The 17,500-nt window shown below is 45.6% G+C and overlaps 2 protein-coding genes across 3 annotated transcripts in view; one reads left to right on the top strand and one right to left on the bottom strand.

The window, feature by feature from the left end:
• lrtm2a (leucine rich repeat transmembrane protein 2a) overlaps positions 1–7,634 on the top strand; it is a 12,899-nt gene extending 5,265 nt beyond the window's left edge. The window contains exons 3-7 of the mRNA XM_076158998.1: positions 3,979–4,208; positions 4,600–4,725; positions 4,808–4,896; positions 5,105–5,262; positions 6,620–7,634. Of these exons, the coding sequence (XP_076015113.1) occupies positions 3,979–4,208; positions 4,600–4,725; positions 4,808–4,896; positions 5,105–5,262; positions 6,620–7,119 (1,103 nt within the window). The 3' untranslated portion in view covers positions 7,120–7,634. The remainder of the gene's footprint in view (positions 1–3,978; positions 4,209–4,599; positions 4,726–4,807; positions 4,897–5,104; positions 5,263–6,619) is intronic.
• cacna2d4a (calcium channel, voltage-dependent, alpha 2/delta subunit 4a) overlaps positions 1–17,500 on the bottom strand; it is a 51,560-nt gene that overhangs the window by 26,759 nt on the left and 7,301 nt on the right. For both annotated transcript variants that reach the window (XM_076158959.1, XM_076158960.1), the window contains exons 13-26: positions 16,896–17,029; positions 16,282–16,359; positions 16,101–16,181; positions 15,946–16,020; positions 15,772–15,858; positions 15,557–15,628; positions 15,397–15,458; positions 15,245–15,312; positions 15,110–15,155; positions 14,912–15,009; positions 14,683–14,776; positions 14,473–14,565; positions 13,899–14,026; positions 12,335–12,400 (exon numbers count right to left, since the gene is read on the bottom strand). In XM_076158959.1, coding sequence (XP_076015074.1) covers positions 12,335–12,400; positions 13,899–14,026; positions 14,473–14,565; positions 14,683–14,776; positions 14,912–15,009; positions 15,110–15,155; positions 15,245–15,312; positions 15,397–15,458; positions 15,557–15,628; positions 15,772–15,858; positions 15,946–16,020; positions 16,101–16,181; positions 16,282–16,359; positions 16,896–17,029 — 1,182 coding nt within the window. The remainder of the gene's footprint in view (positions 1–12,334; positions 12,401–13,898; positions 14,027–14,472; positions 14,566–14,682; positions 14,777–14,911; positions 15,010–15,109; positions 15,156–15,244; positions 15,313–15,396; positions 15,459–15,556; positions 15,629–15,771; positions 15,859–15,945; positions 16,021–16,100; positions 16,182–16,281; positions 16,360–16,895; positions 17,030–17,500) is intronic.

The following is a 17,500-nucleotide window of genomic DNA, read 5'->3' as shown; positions in this document are numbered from 1 at the left end:
AATACGGGTGCACGCTGGCAACTTTGATATTATACGTGAATGTGCGTGTGTCTGTGTGCGTGTGCGTGACGTGCCTATTTTAGAGTGCCGGTGTCACCCATGAGACATAGACATGCAATTTGCCAATGCTGGAGTGGCGAGAGATACAAAGCTATTGTAAAGTACACAACACACACACACACATACACACAAACACACACTGGCTATTTTCCACCCGCTCACTAAATGAGCTCTCAGGTTACAGAGGAGACACAGTGTAGGAAAACAGGCCACTACTGTGAGTTTTCTCCATCATCCATCACAATTTCTACCTCTTCATGACACTTTTACGACTCCAAAACGCCCACAGGGGAGAACTGAGAGGACTATGTATAGAATAAACCTATATGAAAGAGACTGCACGTCATCGCTGCACTGTGGGGGAATGAGGACAGAACGTGACTGAAAATACAACGATCCAAAAGGTGAACAAGAGACTTTCTGGTCATTTTCAGAAGACAGGAATTAAAACAGCTCTTTTCCCACTCAGTGTGCACAGTGGTACTGCAGCAAGGTAGAGCAGAAGTGAAGTATTTGTGTTAATTAATCCGTACACAGTGTGCTGCTGTATCGGACATTCGCCTCATGTGTGAGGTTAAAGTAGCAGGACAGATGAGGGTCAGAGGTCAGCCTGAAACATTAAAGAGCGAGGAAATGGAGAGAAGCTTCTGTCTGACTTTGGGAGACAGCTGGGTTCTCTTCTGTAATCAGATAGCAGCGACTCCTGCGATCGCATGGAAAACAGCTCGGCCCTGGGTAACTCTCTGTAACCGGGCTCCGTAACACAAGTGCCCGCGGTGGTGACATCACCCCAGGGTCTGGTGTCACCCAGCGGGGGCCCCCTGAATAGATTTACAAGACAGCTGAGGCCCCGGAGCTGTTAGGCAGCGTTGCCTAGGGGACGCAGTCAAATATCATCACTTTCACAGGCCGGCCAGAATCATCCTTCACTGGTAATTTGGTTAATTTTATTAATCACACACAGCTAGTTAACAAACAAATGTTGCTGGTGTGTGTGTGTGTCTGTGTGTGTGTGTGTGTGTGTGTGTGTGTGTGTGTGTGTGTGTGTGTGTGTGTGTGTGAGTGAGACAGAGAGAGGGTGATAACATAATAATGTCACTTGAAAAGAAAAAAGCAGAAGGGACACACTCTATGACAGTTAATTATCCCATTTCAAAGATTAGCAACTTCAAACATGTGACACACCTACACACACACAGACATACACACCTACACACACACACACACACACACACACACACACACACACACACACACACACACACACACACACACACACACACACAGAGCCACTTGTCATGGTAGCTGTCAGGGGGCTGGGAGCTTAACATGCACCGTATATGACTTCATATATCATGCTGGCTTAAAGGAAAGGCAGAAAAAAGGATTTCACTTTATTTCCTGTTGTCATGTTTCGTTCTGACTCAATATTTTCATTTCCATTTGGCCGTGTGCATCACTACACTGGAGAGGATTTGGAGCAGCTAAAATAAGCCCAAACAACAAACCACCTCCTCCACTTGAACAACCTAAAACCACTCATGAATGCTGGAAGATTGGAGCGCCAAGCAAGCGAGGAGGGGGGTGGGGGGGAACGGAGGAGTGGAGGGAAGAGGGGAGGAAAAATAACACGATGAGGGAGGAGGATTGCAGGCAGTATGGTGGAAGAGTGGTGCACAAAGACAACAGGAAGCTAAAGCATGACAGCATATGAGAAGGATCTTGAGCTCTCTCTATCTCTCTCTCTCTCCTTCTCGCTCACTTCTTTCTCTGTGCCGCATTGTACTCGCAAATCTCCACACAACACAACATCAACCTGTTTATGGGGAAAAGGGGGAAAAACGGTCAGCATGCAGCAAAATCCTTCAAGATTCTTCTTGAACCGCAGACAAACACTGACCAACCACCTTTTGGGACATTTGTGAGGAATCATCTGACCTTCATCCATTTATGAAGTGCAGTTAGTTTTCCATAAGATTAAAACATCGAGCAGAGAGGTAAGGAAGCAGAGGAAAGTCTTTTTAATCTAAAGAATTTCTTATATAGAGGGTGTACATGATTTTTTAGATATTTTTTATATAAAATACTAGCCAAAATAAAATAAATAACTAAACAAATAAAATGAAATAAAATGAAATAAAATGAAATAAAATGAAATAAAATAAATAACTAAACAAATAAAATGAAATAAAATGAAATAAAATGAAATAAAATGAAATAAAATAAATAAAATAAATAAAATAAATAAAATAAATAAAATAAAATAAAATAAAATAAAATAAAATAAAATAAAATATGTCCCTATCTGCAGCCCTGGTTATGAGCCCATGGTTTACCAGTGAGACAAGTGAATGCTATGACTGTAATTCAGCAATGTCATTCACCACATCCTATTTTTGGTGATTTATATATATATATACTGTATATAAATACTTCATTATGTGGAGTGGCCAAAAAAAGAACCATTACACAGAGTTTCATCACTCTCTGAGCCAGCAGGCCAGTAAGCATCGTAAAAATGAATAGTGTCTTAATTACGAGGGGCAGAGCGAGGGAGAAGACAAGCAGAAGTAGTAAAAGAGAGAGAAATTACAATAACACAGAGACAGAAAATACACAAACACACACACACACACACACACACACACACACACACACACACACACACACACACACACACACACACACACACACACTGTGAAGTCGATGGTAATCATGTGCAGATGATGCAACTGATGAAATGTGCTGGAAAGGCAAAAGCTCTTCAATGGAAGTAAAAACTGTTGCGTCTGAAATTCAAACAGAGCGGGTTGCTTCGTATCAGAACATACCACAGACTCTCTCTCTCTAACACACACACACACTCACACACACAAACACACACACACAGCTATTCACACACATACATATTCACAGAGAGAGGGGGGAGGGGGAGAGAGAGTGAGTGAGAGAGAGAGAGAGAGAGAGAGAGAGAGAGAGAGAGAGAGAGAGAGAGAGAGAGAGAGAGAGAGAGAGAGAGAGAGAAAAGTAAGCATGGGGTGTACTGATAAGCTTCAGGGTGGAAACAAAGTTAGGCACCATAACCAGAAACTGAGGGAATAGATAGATTGGAGGAGGAGAAAGAGAATGAAAAGAGACTCACAGTGAGAGAGAGGGGAAAAGGAGAGATGGATGGAGAAACAAATAGACATGAAAGGCAATATGCATCAAATATGGATATAAAGAGAAAGAGTTATCATGAAAATTCTACCATGTCTATGAAGAGAAATGAACAAAATATGAAATTAATAAACAAGGGGAAGTCCCTGATGGGTCTCTGTGAAAATGATTATTGCAACAACTGCAGTGAGAGGAAATTGCGCACACACACACGCGCACACACACGCACACGCGCACGCACGCACGCACGCACGCACGCACGCACGCACGCAAGCACGCACGCACGCACTCACACACATCCTTAATAAGAGAGAAGAGATGGCTGCTTGACTCTGCGAAGAACAGGCTACCACCGGACTACACACACACACACACACACACACACACACACACACACACACACACACACACACTCAGAATATGGTTTAAATTTGCAGTTTGCAGAGTTTTTAACTTTGGTTGGAAAGAACATCTCCTTGCTCTGATGCCAAACCTCAACACTTTCGATTTGGAGAGAAAAATGATTTTTGCTGCAGTGTAAACATGTCAAAATCACACACTTGCGGCTTGAAGTTCAGTGGAAACCTAAGCCGGCGCTGCTTGTGGAAATTTCCTTTGCAGGAAGCAGTTAAATATCACATCAAAACAGCCTCTGGCACAGGAAGGATTGCTTCTCTGCCTCTCCTTCTATCTACGAGCTACTTTCCTGCTTCTCTTTCGTTTCCTAATTCTCTCTCTCTCCTCTCCTCTCTCGCCCAGTCTTTCTCTGCTTCCTCTGCCTGGTGGCGACGCTGCTGCCGCCGGCCTCCTCCTGCCCTCCGCCCTGCCTGTGCTCCTCGGACGGCCTGGTGGTGGACTGCGGGGGCCGAGGGCTCTCCTCCCTGCCCCCCCTGCACCTCCTGCCTCAGGGGAGCCGATCTCTCCTGCTGGCCAACAACAAGCTCTCCTCGCTGGGACCCGCCGCCTTCACTAACCTCTCCTCTCTGGAGGTCAGTGCTCCGCTGTGAACACGGTGTGGGTGTGTTATTATGTGTTATTGTTTCCTGAGACATTTCCTTCAGGGCAATGTTTCTATCTGTATGAACTTTCATATTGCTCAAACTGTACACAACTTCTTTGTACAAGAAGCATGCAGCCACTGTAAAAGCAGTTTGTTTGCCTCCAGGCTTGAAATTGTTAAAGCTCAGAGGTTGCTGCGGAACAATACACATCTCCTATACATACATAGACCTCTGTGAAATATTCTTCACTATTTCGAGGACGTTCAGGACCAAGGACAGTGCATAAGCACTCCACACAGCCAAGCAAGTGTAAATCTATATGTGTGCGTTAAACAGGCAAATGCAAACGCCTCTCAAAGTGTTATTCTGTGTTTTCTAGGTGCTGGATTTATCTAATAACTACCTGGATAATCTACCCGCTGGTCTGTTCAGAGACATGTCCAACCTGACCACGCTGACTCTACACAACAACTCACTAACAGTAATGTACAGAGACCTCTTCCAGGTAGGGACTGAGGACGCTGCACTAAGTTAAACTGAGGTTCAGATCAGAGCGTCCCTTCAACTGGTCTATTGTATCCATACAGGGTCTGGGAAGTCTCCAAAGTCTGGATCTTTCCCTGAACGGGCTGTCGTCTGTCCCCGTGGGGCTAATGGACGAGTTACAAAACCTCAGGTACACTCACTCAATACAAAAGCCGTTACGGGCCGATGCAACCACATTATGAGATCAATGTTCATAGATTGCAACCGCAAGTGGTCAAGGTCACTCTGGAATCTCTTTTAAGTCGTCTCTATGAGCCAGTAACACAAAAATCAATCCCTTTACTGACGCACGTGACCAGGATGTACTGACTGTGATCGTCAATATCAATTTTGGACAGGTGGCTGTCTCTGGTGGGGAACAGGCTTAACGGTTTGGAGAGGGCAGCGTTTGAGCCCCTGGCCAACCTTCAGCACCTGGAACTGGGACACAACCCCTGGGAATGCGACTGCAACCTGCGCGACTTCAAACACTGGATGGAGTGGCTCCTGTACAGAGGTGTGTGCTTGATTCATGTTCAAGTTGAGGCGTGTTTGATTTACATCTAAGGGTAGAATGAGAGAGCAGTCATGACTCTGCGGGTGGATAGCAAGAGGAAAGAGAATGTGCGCTAGTTTACCTCAGATGAGGATGTGGCATAGGTGTGTGACATATCACAGCATTCGCACAAGCTTGCGTGTGTGTGTGTTGTCCACGTGTGTGTCTGTAGGCTGTTAGTACATAAGATAGACCAGCTGCTCTCTGCCCTGGAGCCTCAGCTGCCCCGCTAACTGAAGCATCTCTTCTCTTTTTGTGCTCCGCTCTGTTATGTCGGCCGCTCTCTTTCTTTGTGCTTCTGCTCGTCTACTTCACTTCACACACACACACAGCGAGAGCGCAAACGCGAGGTTTAGAAATCATCAGAGAAAAATTGCGGTAGTGTTACATCATTGTCTGACACGGTGTATTACGCGACATAAGTGGCTCCTCAGGGCCACAGTTTTGATTCATCTCATTCATTTCTTGTTGGGCCCAAACTTGTAACTTCAAACTACAAAAATGAATTGAAAAGGATATTGTCCAACAGTATAAACCAATAACTGTAATAGTGAAATACTCCAAAGAACATGTTTCAATTAGTTAAAGTGGACTCATGTGTTGTGTTGTCATGTGTTCAAATATCTGGGAGGCTTAGGGCCCAAAATCAAACCCTGCATAGGTCCATGAATCTGCTCCTGTTTCTTAGTTCAGTATTTGTTGTTTTTGTTGTTACTTATAACCTCATAAGCTCCGCCGTGTTGAGACAGGAAGACAAAGCGGTGGACAACCTAAGGAAAACCTGAGAGACACTTCAAACACACACTTCAAACACACAGCTTCCACTGTTAGAGGAGATTTGTTCTTGTGTGTCACACGCCCAGATAAAAGCTGGCAGCTCGACGTCCTTTTCCTCTTTCTCTGTCTTTCAATTATTCTCCTCCTTTATCTCGATGCGAGTTGACGGCTTACTGACACGCCACGTCGACACAAACGCTGTGTGTGGAAACAAATGCAGCATGTGATTATAACAGCAACCTCCTGCTGCTTCTAAGAATTACTCACTCACACAGACACACACACACACAGAGCTCTGCAGTAACTAGGCATGTCATCAAATCAATTTTAAAAGGGCTTATTGGAAGCTATCTCCAAGTTAGTGAGGAAGGTACAGCAAACTGTGTGTGTTAAATGATGTATGACTCATCTCGGTGTTGGCACAACCACACACGCCTCTCTCTCTCTCTCTCTCTCTCAGTTAATTTGATTCCAGCTTTAGAGGCATACGGCCTTTTGGAAGTGACCTTTCCCTCCCTCTCTCTCTCTCCCTGTCTATCAGGGGGAAAGGTAGACGCCGTGGAGTGCACGCTGCCAAAGGATCTACGTGGGCGAGACATACGCGGCGTTCCGGTGGAGATGTTCAACTACTGCCTCCAACTTGACGACGAGAACGGGGTCGGAGGTGGCGAGGGCCTCCGTCCGGGTCAGGGCTCATCTCCATGCAGCAGGAACGCCCTCACGCCCAGCGGGGCGCCGGCGCCTTCCGACGACTCCACCTCCCACACGACGGGGGGAGCAGCGGGGGACGCGCCGGCAGAGTGCGTCCGCACCCGCTACCGCCCTGTGAGCGTGCGTCGCGCCATCGGCACGGTGGTGATCGCCGGGGTGGTGTGCGGCATCGTCTGCATCATGATGGTGGCAGCGGCGGCGTACGGCTGCATCTACGCCTCGCTGATGGCCAAGTACCAGAGGGAGCTGAAGAAGAGGCAGCCGCTGATGGGAGACGGCGAGGGGGACGCAGATGACCGGGAGGACAAGCAGATCTCCTCCGTGGCCTAGAGGACCGCGGTGGGTGGGGCGAAGGGATTGGGTGTGGGTGTGCGACGCCTGACTGATGGATGGGGTGAAATTAAAAAGGGCTCAGAGAGGAGAGAGATGGACGAGCTTGTTTACGCACAGACAGTTATGCTTTAGCTCTCTGACTCTCATATTAACACATTGACCCCACATTTGGTCTTCCTACCTTCTGTTATCATCTTTATGCCCCCCACCCACACACACACACACACACTCCTCATCTCTTTATCTACTTTCTCCGCCATTTAGTCACCACCCTCGCTGCAGTGTTTTGTTTCCACAGCGCCCCTCTGTACTCGCCTACGAACCCACCTACTGCTGCTGTTGGCTGCTGCTGAATCCACCACGATATTGGCAGAGAGACTGGCGGTCTCTAAGTATGACACATATCACTGGAGCTGGTGCAGGACACGCAGACGTAGCAGCGGTTGGACACTTTCAAGGACATATGTGGCGTCAGCTGGACCAATATTCATAATACTCTGAATTCCTTTGTGTTATCCGTGTAGCAACACTGCACAGTGTTTCCCCCCTCACCGCGTGAGGATTCCATTACAGGGGGGGGCGGGGTCGCATTGATTTGTGTGGGCCGCACACATAAATTCTACGTCAGGGACAAGCTATTCTCGCCTTTTGATTTGTTCAGACCTTTTCTCCTCATCAGTGTTCTCAAAGCAGACATTTTCCCCTGAAATCCAGAATCTGAGCGCAAGACCTTCACCCCTTCCCACCTGGCGCCAAGCTTCCCTTAGGGACCCAAACACATCACCAGAGGTATTAGAGAATACTGGAGACACTTCTTGGGGGTATCGACAAGAGGGCTTCAGGGAGGTGAAAGTAATCTAAAGACAACCTGATGCCACACCGTCTATACTACCTGTTCTGATCGTGAACTTCTTATCAGGTGATGTCTACCAGGTTTCAAGAGGAGATTCAGGCGTTGCTTTCAAATGAAACAGACTTGTTGGTTTTCGGTGTGATTTCACCTCAGAAGTGAACGTTTACGACAGCATGGATTAACTATCTCAGAGAACCCTGCATCCTACAGCCAGGACTTCGGGCAAGGACTCACCTACATGGACTACAAAACTCCAGACTCCTGCACTTTATTTCCCATATCTGTTCCCCCTCTGGCCTCCGCTTTCCCTCCTTTCATCTCCTTCCCTCTCCTCCTCTCATCCTTTTTCTGAGATGGCTGCTTTGCCCAGAGGGATTATGATGAACATGGGATTAAACAAAAAAGACGCTGCTATTTTCCTCCTCCTCCCCCTTTCTCCTCCTCCTTCTCCCCTTATCTCTCCACCCATCTTTCCATCCTTTGCTATTTCGGGAAGGTTCCTCGTCCTTATCTACAGACAGTCCACCGCCTCCTTTCTTTTCCTCCTCTCATCCTTTATGCCATCGTGTTGTCCATTGTGGCGTTCTTTGCCGATGACGGTCTGCAATATGTAATGAAAGCACTGTCACCATAACACTGCTGCCAAAGAGTCCTTGCAGCCTTCTGTTATCCACTCAAAAGGAATCTGTCTTGGGCAGCACTCTCTCAGAAGAAAGTGTTTTTGTCCTCTTCAGTAAAAGGAAGGGTGTGAAATTTGTGATTAGAGCGGCACAGATAAAAACAACGTCTCACAAACTGACATCGGCTTTCATTGCATATTGCTCCCCTGTATAACTACAGTCCCCTCTCAACTTCTAATTGGCTGAAAATTATATGAACAGTGTGTTAGGTTCTACATGGGTACGATGCAGATACAGTAAATATTATTATATTAGTCTCTTATGTGGTGTGTTTGCCCTAAAATCCTCCAAATGTCTTGACTGATCTGTTTTTCAGGCTGTATGAACTCATGGTGTCTATCGTTTTTTTTTTTTGTTGGTTTTGACGACTCGTTACGTAGTTTGGTTCCAGCTCTTCTCTGTAATGTTTGTTCATTATTTGTGTTTACTAGTTAGTACGTTTTCGGCGAGAGACACGCAGAAAGAGTTTGGCCAGAATGAGGATCACCATGACGATGATTGATTTCACCTGTGTGTTATTATCACAGACTATGTAACTCGACCTGATGACATAGGATCAATTATATGTCCTTTAAATAAGTTAAGATAGACTTAGAGTTACATCATTCGCTGCTGTCATACCGGCCAAACTCCCTCTGCAGGTCTACAGACGTCGTCCCCTCACCCCACCTGGTCTGCAGGTCACGTGTCGTTGGTAGCTAAGTATCTTAGCTGGCAGAACCCCGTTCCTATAGTCTCTGTGTTGGAAGAACAATAAATTAGAGTTTACCACGATGACTCCAGGGCCTCAGAGACGAGACTAAAGCCCACGTATCCACCATGTTGTTGTGTTCCTATGATGATGATGATGATGAGTGTGATCCTGAAAGTGATGATAACAATGACGAAGCGTTTCCTGGTAAATATGCATTGATTTAAATAAAAACATATCACGCGTATCTGAAAGTTGTGACCCCAAGTCGCAGTGGTTTGAAAGACTTAAGCTGATGGGGGATTGTTTATGCAAGGACGGATGGAGGAGAGGAAGTTGGGCATATTTTACATTAAAAACAAAATGAGAAGAGAAAGTGTGACGACTGGCAACAACGTCCATGAGGTGAAGCGCCACAGGCTTTCAGGCGCGGCTGTGATACTGTGGTGCCAGGATGCAGCCAGATAGACAGAAAGACAGATAGAAGCTTTCATCTGCCAAGATGAGAAAATCCAAACAAATAAGAGGCCATCGTGATAATGTATGTGTGTGTGTGTCTGTATCTCTCCTCTCCTCCTCCCACTTATCTTGTCTCCATTCATCTTTCTGTCGTTCCCCTTGTAACTTGTATTTTTAAAGTCTTTTCACCTTCTTCTCTCACCCTTTAAATCATTTGCACCCTTGCGTGTGTCTTTCACGCTCTCCTGCCGCTCCTGCCTGCTCTTTATCTTTCCACCCCCTGTTTACCCATCCATCACTTCCTCACTTTCATCTTTCCTTCTCTCGCTGTCCCTTTCCTTTCCTTACATCTCCTCTTCTTTTACCTACTTATCTCTGTTCTTCAGCGTGAGAATCTTAGAGCTTACATACAGCCTGACAGTGGTGCCACAAAGGGAATCTAATCCAATCCTGAGCCTAAGAACAAACACACTCACAAGTTATTGTTGTTGATGTTGCTGATCAGCATCCGAACTTCCCAAAATCCCGAAAGGAATCACAGAAAAGAACTTAAAACTACTCCACACGTCAGCATGAAAGTGAAACAATAGATGCATATGAACCTCAAAGGGAAAAAGAGCGCTTTCTATTCAGGCAAACACTGACGCCCAGTGGTCAGAAGTGGAATCACAACCAATTGAGCTGATCAGCTTGTATCATAATCAATAACGTATGGGGGGATTGCGACCTCCAATCTAACAGTGTTTATGCCTCAGGCCTTATGATTTATGTAAAATGTGAAGACCTACAAATGCTGAGTCACCGTACATATCTGTTGCCCACACATGCATATAGAGGGCCTGTGTGTGTGTGTGTGTGTGTGTGTGTGTGTGTGTGTGTGTGTGTGTGTGTGTGTGTGTGTGTGTGTGTGTGTGTGTGTGTCTATTATGAATATTTGATCAATTTGTGGTCAGTGGGTGAAGTAATGACTCACAGTGCAAAAGCTTTCCTGGCTTACTCAGAAATGGAGAAAGAAGAGAGAGAGAGAGAGAGAGAGAGAGAGAGAGAGAGAGAGAGAGAGAGAGAGAGAGAGAGAGAGAGAGAGAGAGAGAGAGAGAGAGAGAGAGAGAGCGAGCTGTACAGCATGTGTGTGTTCATGGGTGTCAAAGGGTGAACATAGTGTCAAGTGTATGTGTCACTGTGTGTGTGTGTGTGTGTGTGTGTGTGTGTGTGTGTGTGTGTGTGTGTGTGTGTGTAATGGGAGCATGTGAGAGCTGTTTTATGAAACATTGATTTAGCTCTGTGTTTCCTACGTCGCTCTCTGCCAGAGGTGAAGTCGCAGAACAAGACTTCCAGTGAGGCTGCATTGAATATTGAATAAGAAATGAGAGAGAGACAGAAAGATAGAGAGAGACACACAGGGAGGCAGAGAGAGAGAAAGACAGAAAGATAGAGAGAGACACACAGGGAGGCAGAGAGAGAGAAAGACAGAGACAAAAAGTGAGAGAGAGCGAGAGTGAGAGACAGAGAGAGAGAGACAGGGAGACAGAGAGAGAGAAACAGGGTGACAGAGAGAGAGACAGGGAGACAGAGAGAGAGAGACAGGGTGACAGAGAGAGAGACAGGGAGACAGAGAGAGAGATCTAATTTATTTAAAACTTATCTTCACGCTTTCTGTCATTTCTAAATTTAACATAATTGTCACACACGAGACAATTTCCGTGAAAGCTGTGAAATACAGATAAATGTGTGTGTGTGTGTGTGTGTGTCACTTAATAGCACAGAAGAGAAGCCAGTGTGACTGTATACCACCTCTCTATCTTGTGTGTCTTTTCGTGCCTGTCTGAAAAATGAAACACCCAATGCTATCACACACACACACCACACACACACACACACACACACACACACACACACACACACACACACACACACACACACACACACACACTGCATCTCCGTTGAGTTTTCCCTTATACAATTGTGATTGATGAGTTATGTCAGGAACAGATGGGCTTATAGGACAAACATACACACACACACGCACACACAGACACACACTAACTCATACCTCATCCTTCTTTCTTAAGAGTTCATCTAAAGCATCAGTAGTCAAAACGAACCAAAAAAACTTTGTGATGAATCCAAACAACCAACCGTGAACCTCAGTACATCAACAAGCACCACAGGCACACAATCGTCTGATAATCCATTCATATATTGATTACTTGGAATTATTCATCAAATAGTTGAAATTTGTATTTGCACACTCACAATGTCAGCATGTCTACGTGTTACAAACCGGAGAGGAGACACAGCAGAGGACAGAAAAGGCTTATAGGAGGAGACAAAGAGGCGTCAAAAACACAGCCAGTGCAGCGAGTGCATGTGTGAAAAGGAGAGAGAGGATGAGAGAGAAAGAGGGAAATGGAGAGCAGAAACAGCAGGATGAAGGGGGTGTGTGTGTGTGTGTGTGCGAGAGAGAGAGAGAGAGAGGGAGAGAGAGAGAGGGTGATAGAGAGAGAGAGAGAGAGAGGCTGCTCTGCCTACCTCCAGCCACGGCGGTTCTCTTGCCCACGGTGACGGTGACGGACGTAGCGGCGATCACCGTCATCACTGCTGGCGGAGAGACAGAATGAGTGACCTCATACTTCCTTCCATACTTCTTATTAATCCATACAGATGAAATAAAGCACAGACTGGCTGAGACAAGCATGCAAAATGATGATCCAACCAACAAATAAACAAAAGCAATATAGTGACAGATTCAGTGCAGATGTCTCCAAAATGTGTTTCTAAATACGTGGGTGACGTGTTAACTAGTGAGGGGTGTGTGTGAGGGATGATAATGCCTGCACCCTGTGTATGTGTGTGTGTTTGATCGCTGCGTGAATGACATCTGATGCCAAGATGCTACAGGTTCCGATTAGGAGATGTTGCATAGCATTAGCTGATCATGCCCTGTATATATGCACTGTATCTATTATTCAGGCAAAACCCACAATGCATGCTTTGTTTCACACTTTGAGGAGCCATGTAGGGCAGAGACAAGAGAAGGAGAGGAGGAAGAAGGAGAGGCCGATAGAAAAGGTCAGAAGAGAGAGAGAGAGAGAGAGAGAGAGAGAGAGAGAGAGAGAGAGAGAGAGAGAGAGAGAGAGAGAGCGAGAGAGAGAGAGGGACAGAGGGAGGGAGGTTTCAGTAGCAACAGATGTAATGATGTCAGGTACAGGCGTCCCCAGAGTCAGTCTCTCTTGCTCTCCCTCTCACACACACACACGTCACTCTCTAAGCTGAAAGTGTGCCAGGCGGTATGAAAGGTTATACACACACGCGCACAAATCAGCATTACTGAGTAGCTACAGACTGCAGCGTCACGATGAGACTAAATGTCTAGAAACTAGAATCTGGGTCTCACAATAAGCCACACAAGTTGGTCAGAACAATGCAAGATGAGCCAGAGTTGCACAGGGAGCAGGATGGAGGCCGCCGTGCTTCATCCACGTGCTCGTGCAGCGAGACAGGGAGAGAGAGGAGGACATACAGAGATACATGGAAAACAGAGCGCAGCCATGCTTTGAAATCACAGAGAGAGAGAGACGAGCGAGGAGGACTAAAACCAAACGAGGAAGCATGCCAAGTATCTTGCAAGTTTCCTCTACCCTCCTCCTCCTCCTCCTCCTCCTCCTTCTTTGACGCCTTCCGACTGCGCCCCCCCTCCTCTTGCCGCTGAACCTCATCCGGAGTCAAGGTGGCGCTATAGTCCGCCTCATAGTCCTTGAATATATCTGAGCACAACAGCGAGAGGTTTCTGTGTCTCTCCTGTTAATCATGCTTCACAGTGAAGCAATCAGTCACAGGTTCTGCAGCGTATCAGGGCTGAACTGAGGCTTCACACTCAATCTAATCCACCAAAGCCAAATCAAATTTATTCTCCGGACTTTCCAGACAGGAGCTGTATTAATACAAATCACATATAAACACAATGAAGTAAACAGAGAGGGACAGTCACAGGCTGCTGGCTAGAGAAATGAACCTGTCACTGGCTCAAACTGTGTGTGTGTGTGTGCGTGTGTGTGTTTGTGTGTGCTCAGTACAGTAGGTATGTCCTCTGTACCTCTAGTTTCCTGTCTTGGCACGTAGTACAGAAAGCGTCCAGCAGGGGACTCAGCTGCTCTGCGGTACCACAGTGGGAAATGGTCCAGAGTGAATATATTCTCCTTGTCTGTGGAGGTCAGGAAAGACCTGCGGAGCGACAGAATTACGCCTCATGAGCATCTTTGGACCTTTTCACAACAATCAAAGGATTAAGGATTATACACGTCATACACAAAACAGGTTATTTTGGTATGATTTACAGTAATTCTTTACTTTACAGTCTACAAAAGAGGTTGGTTACCCAGAGCCCTGTATCTCAAATCTGGGGTCTGGGTGCAGATACACTCTTAAAATACAAAGGTCATGAAATATTTGAAAGTACTGAAAATATATAGAATAAATGTTCATGTTGTGTGCAGTTGCTCCCCTGTTCGCCACAAGAGGGCGAGCTCATACAAAGTCAGCTTCAATCAGCTTCCTTGTTGCAATTGTGCTCACATAAATCGGGCTTTAAAAGATAGAACCGAATGACTAAACCAGGCTCTAAAAGTAATCCAAGTAATATTCCTAATAATATATTTTATTTTACTCACTTGGCAACTTGTTTCTCAATGCCAGTGTACCTCTGGAATCTCATCAGGCCTGAACGAGTCCCCAAAAACGCTGTCTCCACCCCTTCATCGATGCTGAGAGAGGAACAGAATAAGGTCAATAATGTCTTTATTGTGTAAAAGACACTTTACATAATTTTGGGACGATGGCGGCGGTGGAGGGTCATTTTGTGGATCCTGGTGCATATTTACCCAGTTACATTGAGCATGAGGGCGGTCCAGTAAGCCTCCATGGGAGCCGTTACCACAGCATCAAACAGAGTCTGCTGCAACAACGGTATGTCACCTGTGGAGAGAATATCCATAACAATCATAATAACTTACAAGAAAACAGATATTAAATCATTCAGCAGTTTGAATCCCTTGCTATTGACTCTCAAATCTATAATGTATCGATATTTGTCTGGAATTCTTGACTTACAGTCCAGATCTGGTTCTTTGCCCGTGAGGTAAAGCTCCACGGCCTGCAGCTGGCTCAGTTTACGGTGGGCGGGGTCAATGTCTGTCTCACAATAGGTCCTACAGACACACACACATACACACACACACACACACACACACAAATGTGTTGTTTTTTGTTCTTTTCAAAGTTCTTCTACGCCGTTGTTTTCTTACTCACCACTCATTGGCTATGGTCAAATCTGGAGTCCGTAAGTCATGAAGACCTGAGGACAAAAGACAAGAGAGACAGAAGCAGTGAGACAGAAAGAAAGAGAGACAGGAGAGACATCATGTACACAAAACTAAGACTCACCCTCCTCCACAGAGACGTTTCCTGTAAAGATGAACTCCCCATATCCTCTGGTCAGCACGATACCAAGACTGTCGCACAAGGGTCATAAGTAGTTAATTAAAGAAACGGAGCAGTTAACCTATTTCACAAGAAGTTCAGACTGAGAGACGCACCTGAATGGCGTCTCGTTGATGATGGTGTAAAAGTAATCATTCTGCAGGAACATCACTCTTCTCTGCAAGACACAACCACAAAAATATGAACATATGAGAAAGGACATCAGACTGAAGAAAGGAGAAGACCTGTGTGAGCAGAGAGTGACAAAAAACTCACTCCTTTATCCACAGAAGTCTTTACGTCTAAAGACAACGTCCCAGTTTCCCCTTTGACCATGGCTGTTCTAAGCTGAAATATCAAAAACAAAACTAAATAGGGCAGAATCGGGATTAAAACACCACTTAAATGTTGGAAGGAAGTCTCTGTGTGTGTGTGTGTGTGTGTGTGTGTGTGTGTGTGTGTTTGAGTGTGTGTGTGTGCGCGTGTCTCACTATCTCCTCTGTGTCCTCCCATTCCACCTCGGCCAGATCCACACTGTTGTAGTTTGGTTTGGGCTTCAGCTTCTTACCCTCCTTGTACTGGAACACGACGCAAACAACAACTTCAATAACTCATCGCCTTTCATTTTGCTCATTTACAGCTCCGCAAATCTCCTCTCGCCTTACCAGAGGTCGTAGGTCAGGGTGAGACAGGATGTATCCGTTGTTAGTGATGAGAAATGCGTAACCATGGATACCCAGCTGAGGAGGTACAGTGACAGATAGTTACCATGTAGATTGTGTGAGCGTGTGTGTGTGTGCATGGTGTGTGGATGGTTAACCTTGTATCTGGGAGCCAATCTCATCAGTTCTCTTAAAGCCACATCAGTTCCCACCACTCCCAGCAGAATCCCATGGGACAACTGAAGAGAACATGTCATAATATACATGTCATATACGCTCAGCCTTCATGTTGTGGATGTGATGTTTAAAGAGGACGGGATGAGTTCATGCAGAACTTACAGTCTCCTTCTTCTTGCTGAACACAGGCATGGCCACTGATGTCATCAGGAGCAAACTCTGGGCCTGAGTGTTGAACAGCTGGCAACACACATGGATTGGTTTCATTTTTCATTTTGTTTTAAAAAAATTGGATTAGATTTAGAATAAGAATTCAATAACCGGCTATTATTTGGAAATCAGCTATAATGTTTTTCTACCTACAACCACCTTAACACTAAATGAAATCAAAACCCATTAATAACTACATATTCTACTCAAACTCATGTACATACAAACGAGGCAAAAACACAACCTCCTTGGCGAGGTGAAAAGGAAAACAACTAACTACAAAGTTTATGTGAATTCATACGCGTATTAGACTACGAAAGGTAAAACAAGAGGAGATAAATGGAGGCTTGTGCTGAAGCTTGAGGATTGTTTACCTCTTCAGTGCTTGGGAGCTTGGATGTGGAGGGAGGAAATAGACAGGAACAGGAAGCAAGCACGTGAGATGGCAGAGAGACATGAAACACGATGGTATGGATAATGATAGACATAAATGAGATCAGGAGAGAAGAGATGGAGGCAAGCAGATAGAGAGAGAGAGAGAAAGAGAGAGAGAGAGAGAGACTGACCACACTGTCCATATAGGCCTCGGTCCAGATGATGTCATGGTCGTGGTTGATGACCATTGGCCGGCTGAGAACGTGTAAATACTCCATGACGTTCTCCTGGACATCAGCCAGCGTAGAGATGTGTGTGTAGTAACCTGCAGGGCACACACACACACGCATGCACGCACACACACACACGCACAGTATAGCTCAGCACCATAAATTTTCCAGAAATCAGCACTTTTACTAGAAGACAATGACATCAATGAAGATGCTGAGGCACTGCCACGTATGAATATCTTGTGCCGTGTGTGTGTGTGTGTGTCAATAATATCATGTAGACGTCCTATTCAATGAAAATGAAAGCTGTTTTTGGAGATGAATGACACTTAAGCTTATTTGTCTGACTGATTTTGTACTTGGCAGAATTTACCGCCACTAGGCAACAGACGGAGGCGCACCTGTTACCCGTTTAACACACACACACACACACACACACACACACACACACACACACACACACACACACAAAGGGGGAGAGAGAGAGACTTTTTGGCCAGGGATGTGTTTACAGTATATCTGTGATGATAATCGGGTCTTTGCTCTGGATTTTTGGTGTTCTCACA

Source organism: Genypterus blacodes, unplaced genomic scaffold (genome assembly GCF_046128005.1).
Source record: "Genypterus blacodes isolate CSIRO-AG114 ecotype Tasmania unplaced genomic scaffold, CSIRO-AGI_Gbla_v1 ptg000090l_1, whole genome shotgun sequence".
Taxonomy (NCBI): Eukaryota; Metazoa; Chordata; class Actinopteri; order Ophidiiformes; family Ophidiidae; genus Genypterus; species Genypterus blacodes.
Note: the sequence above shows the minus strand (reverse complement) of the source record. Positions and strands in the feature narration are given on the sequence as shown.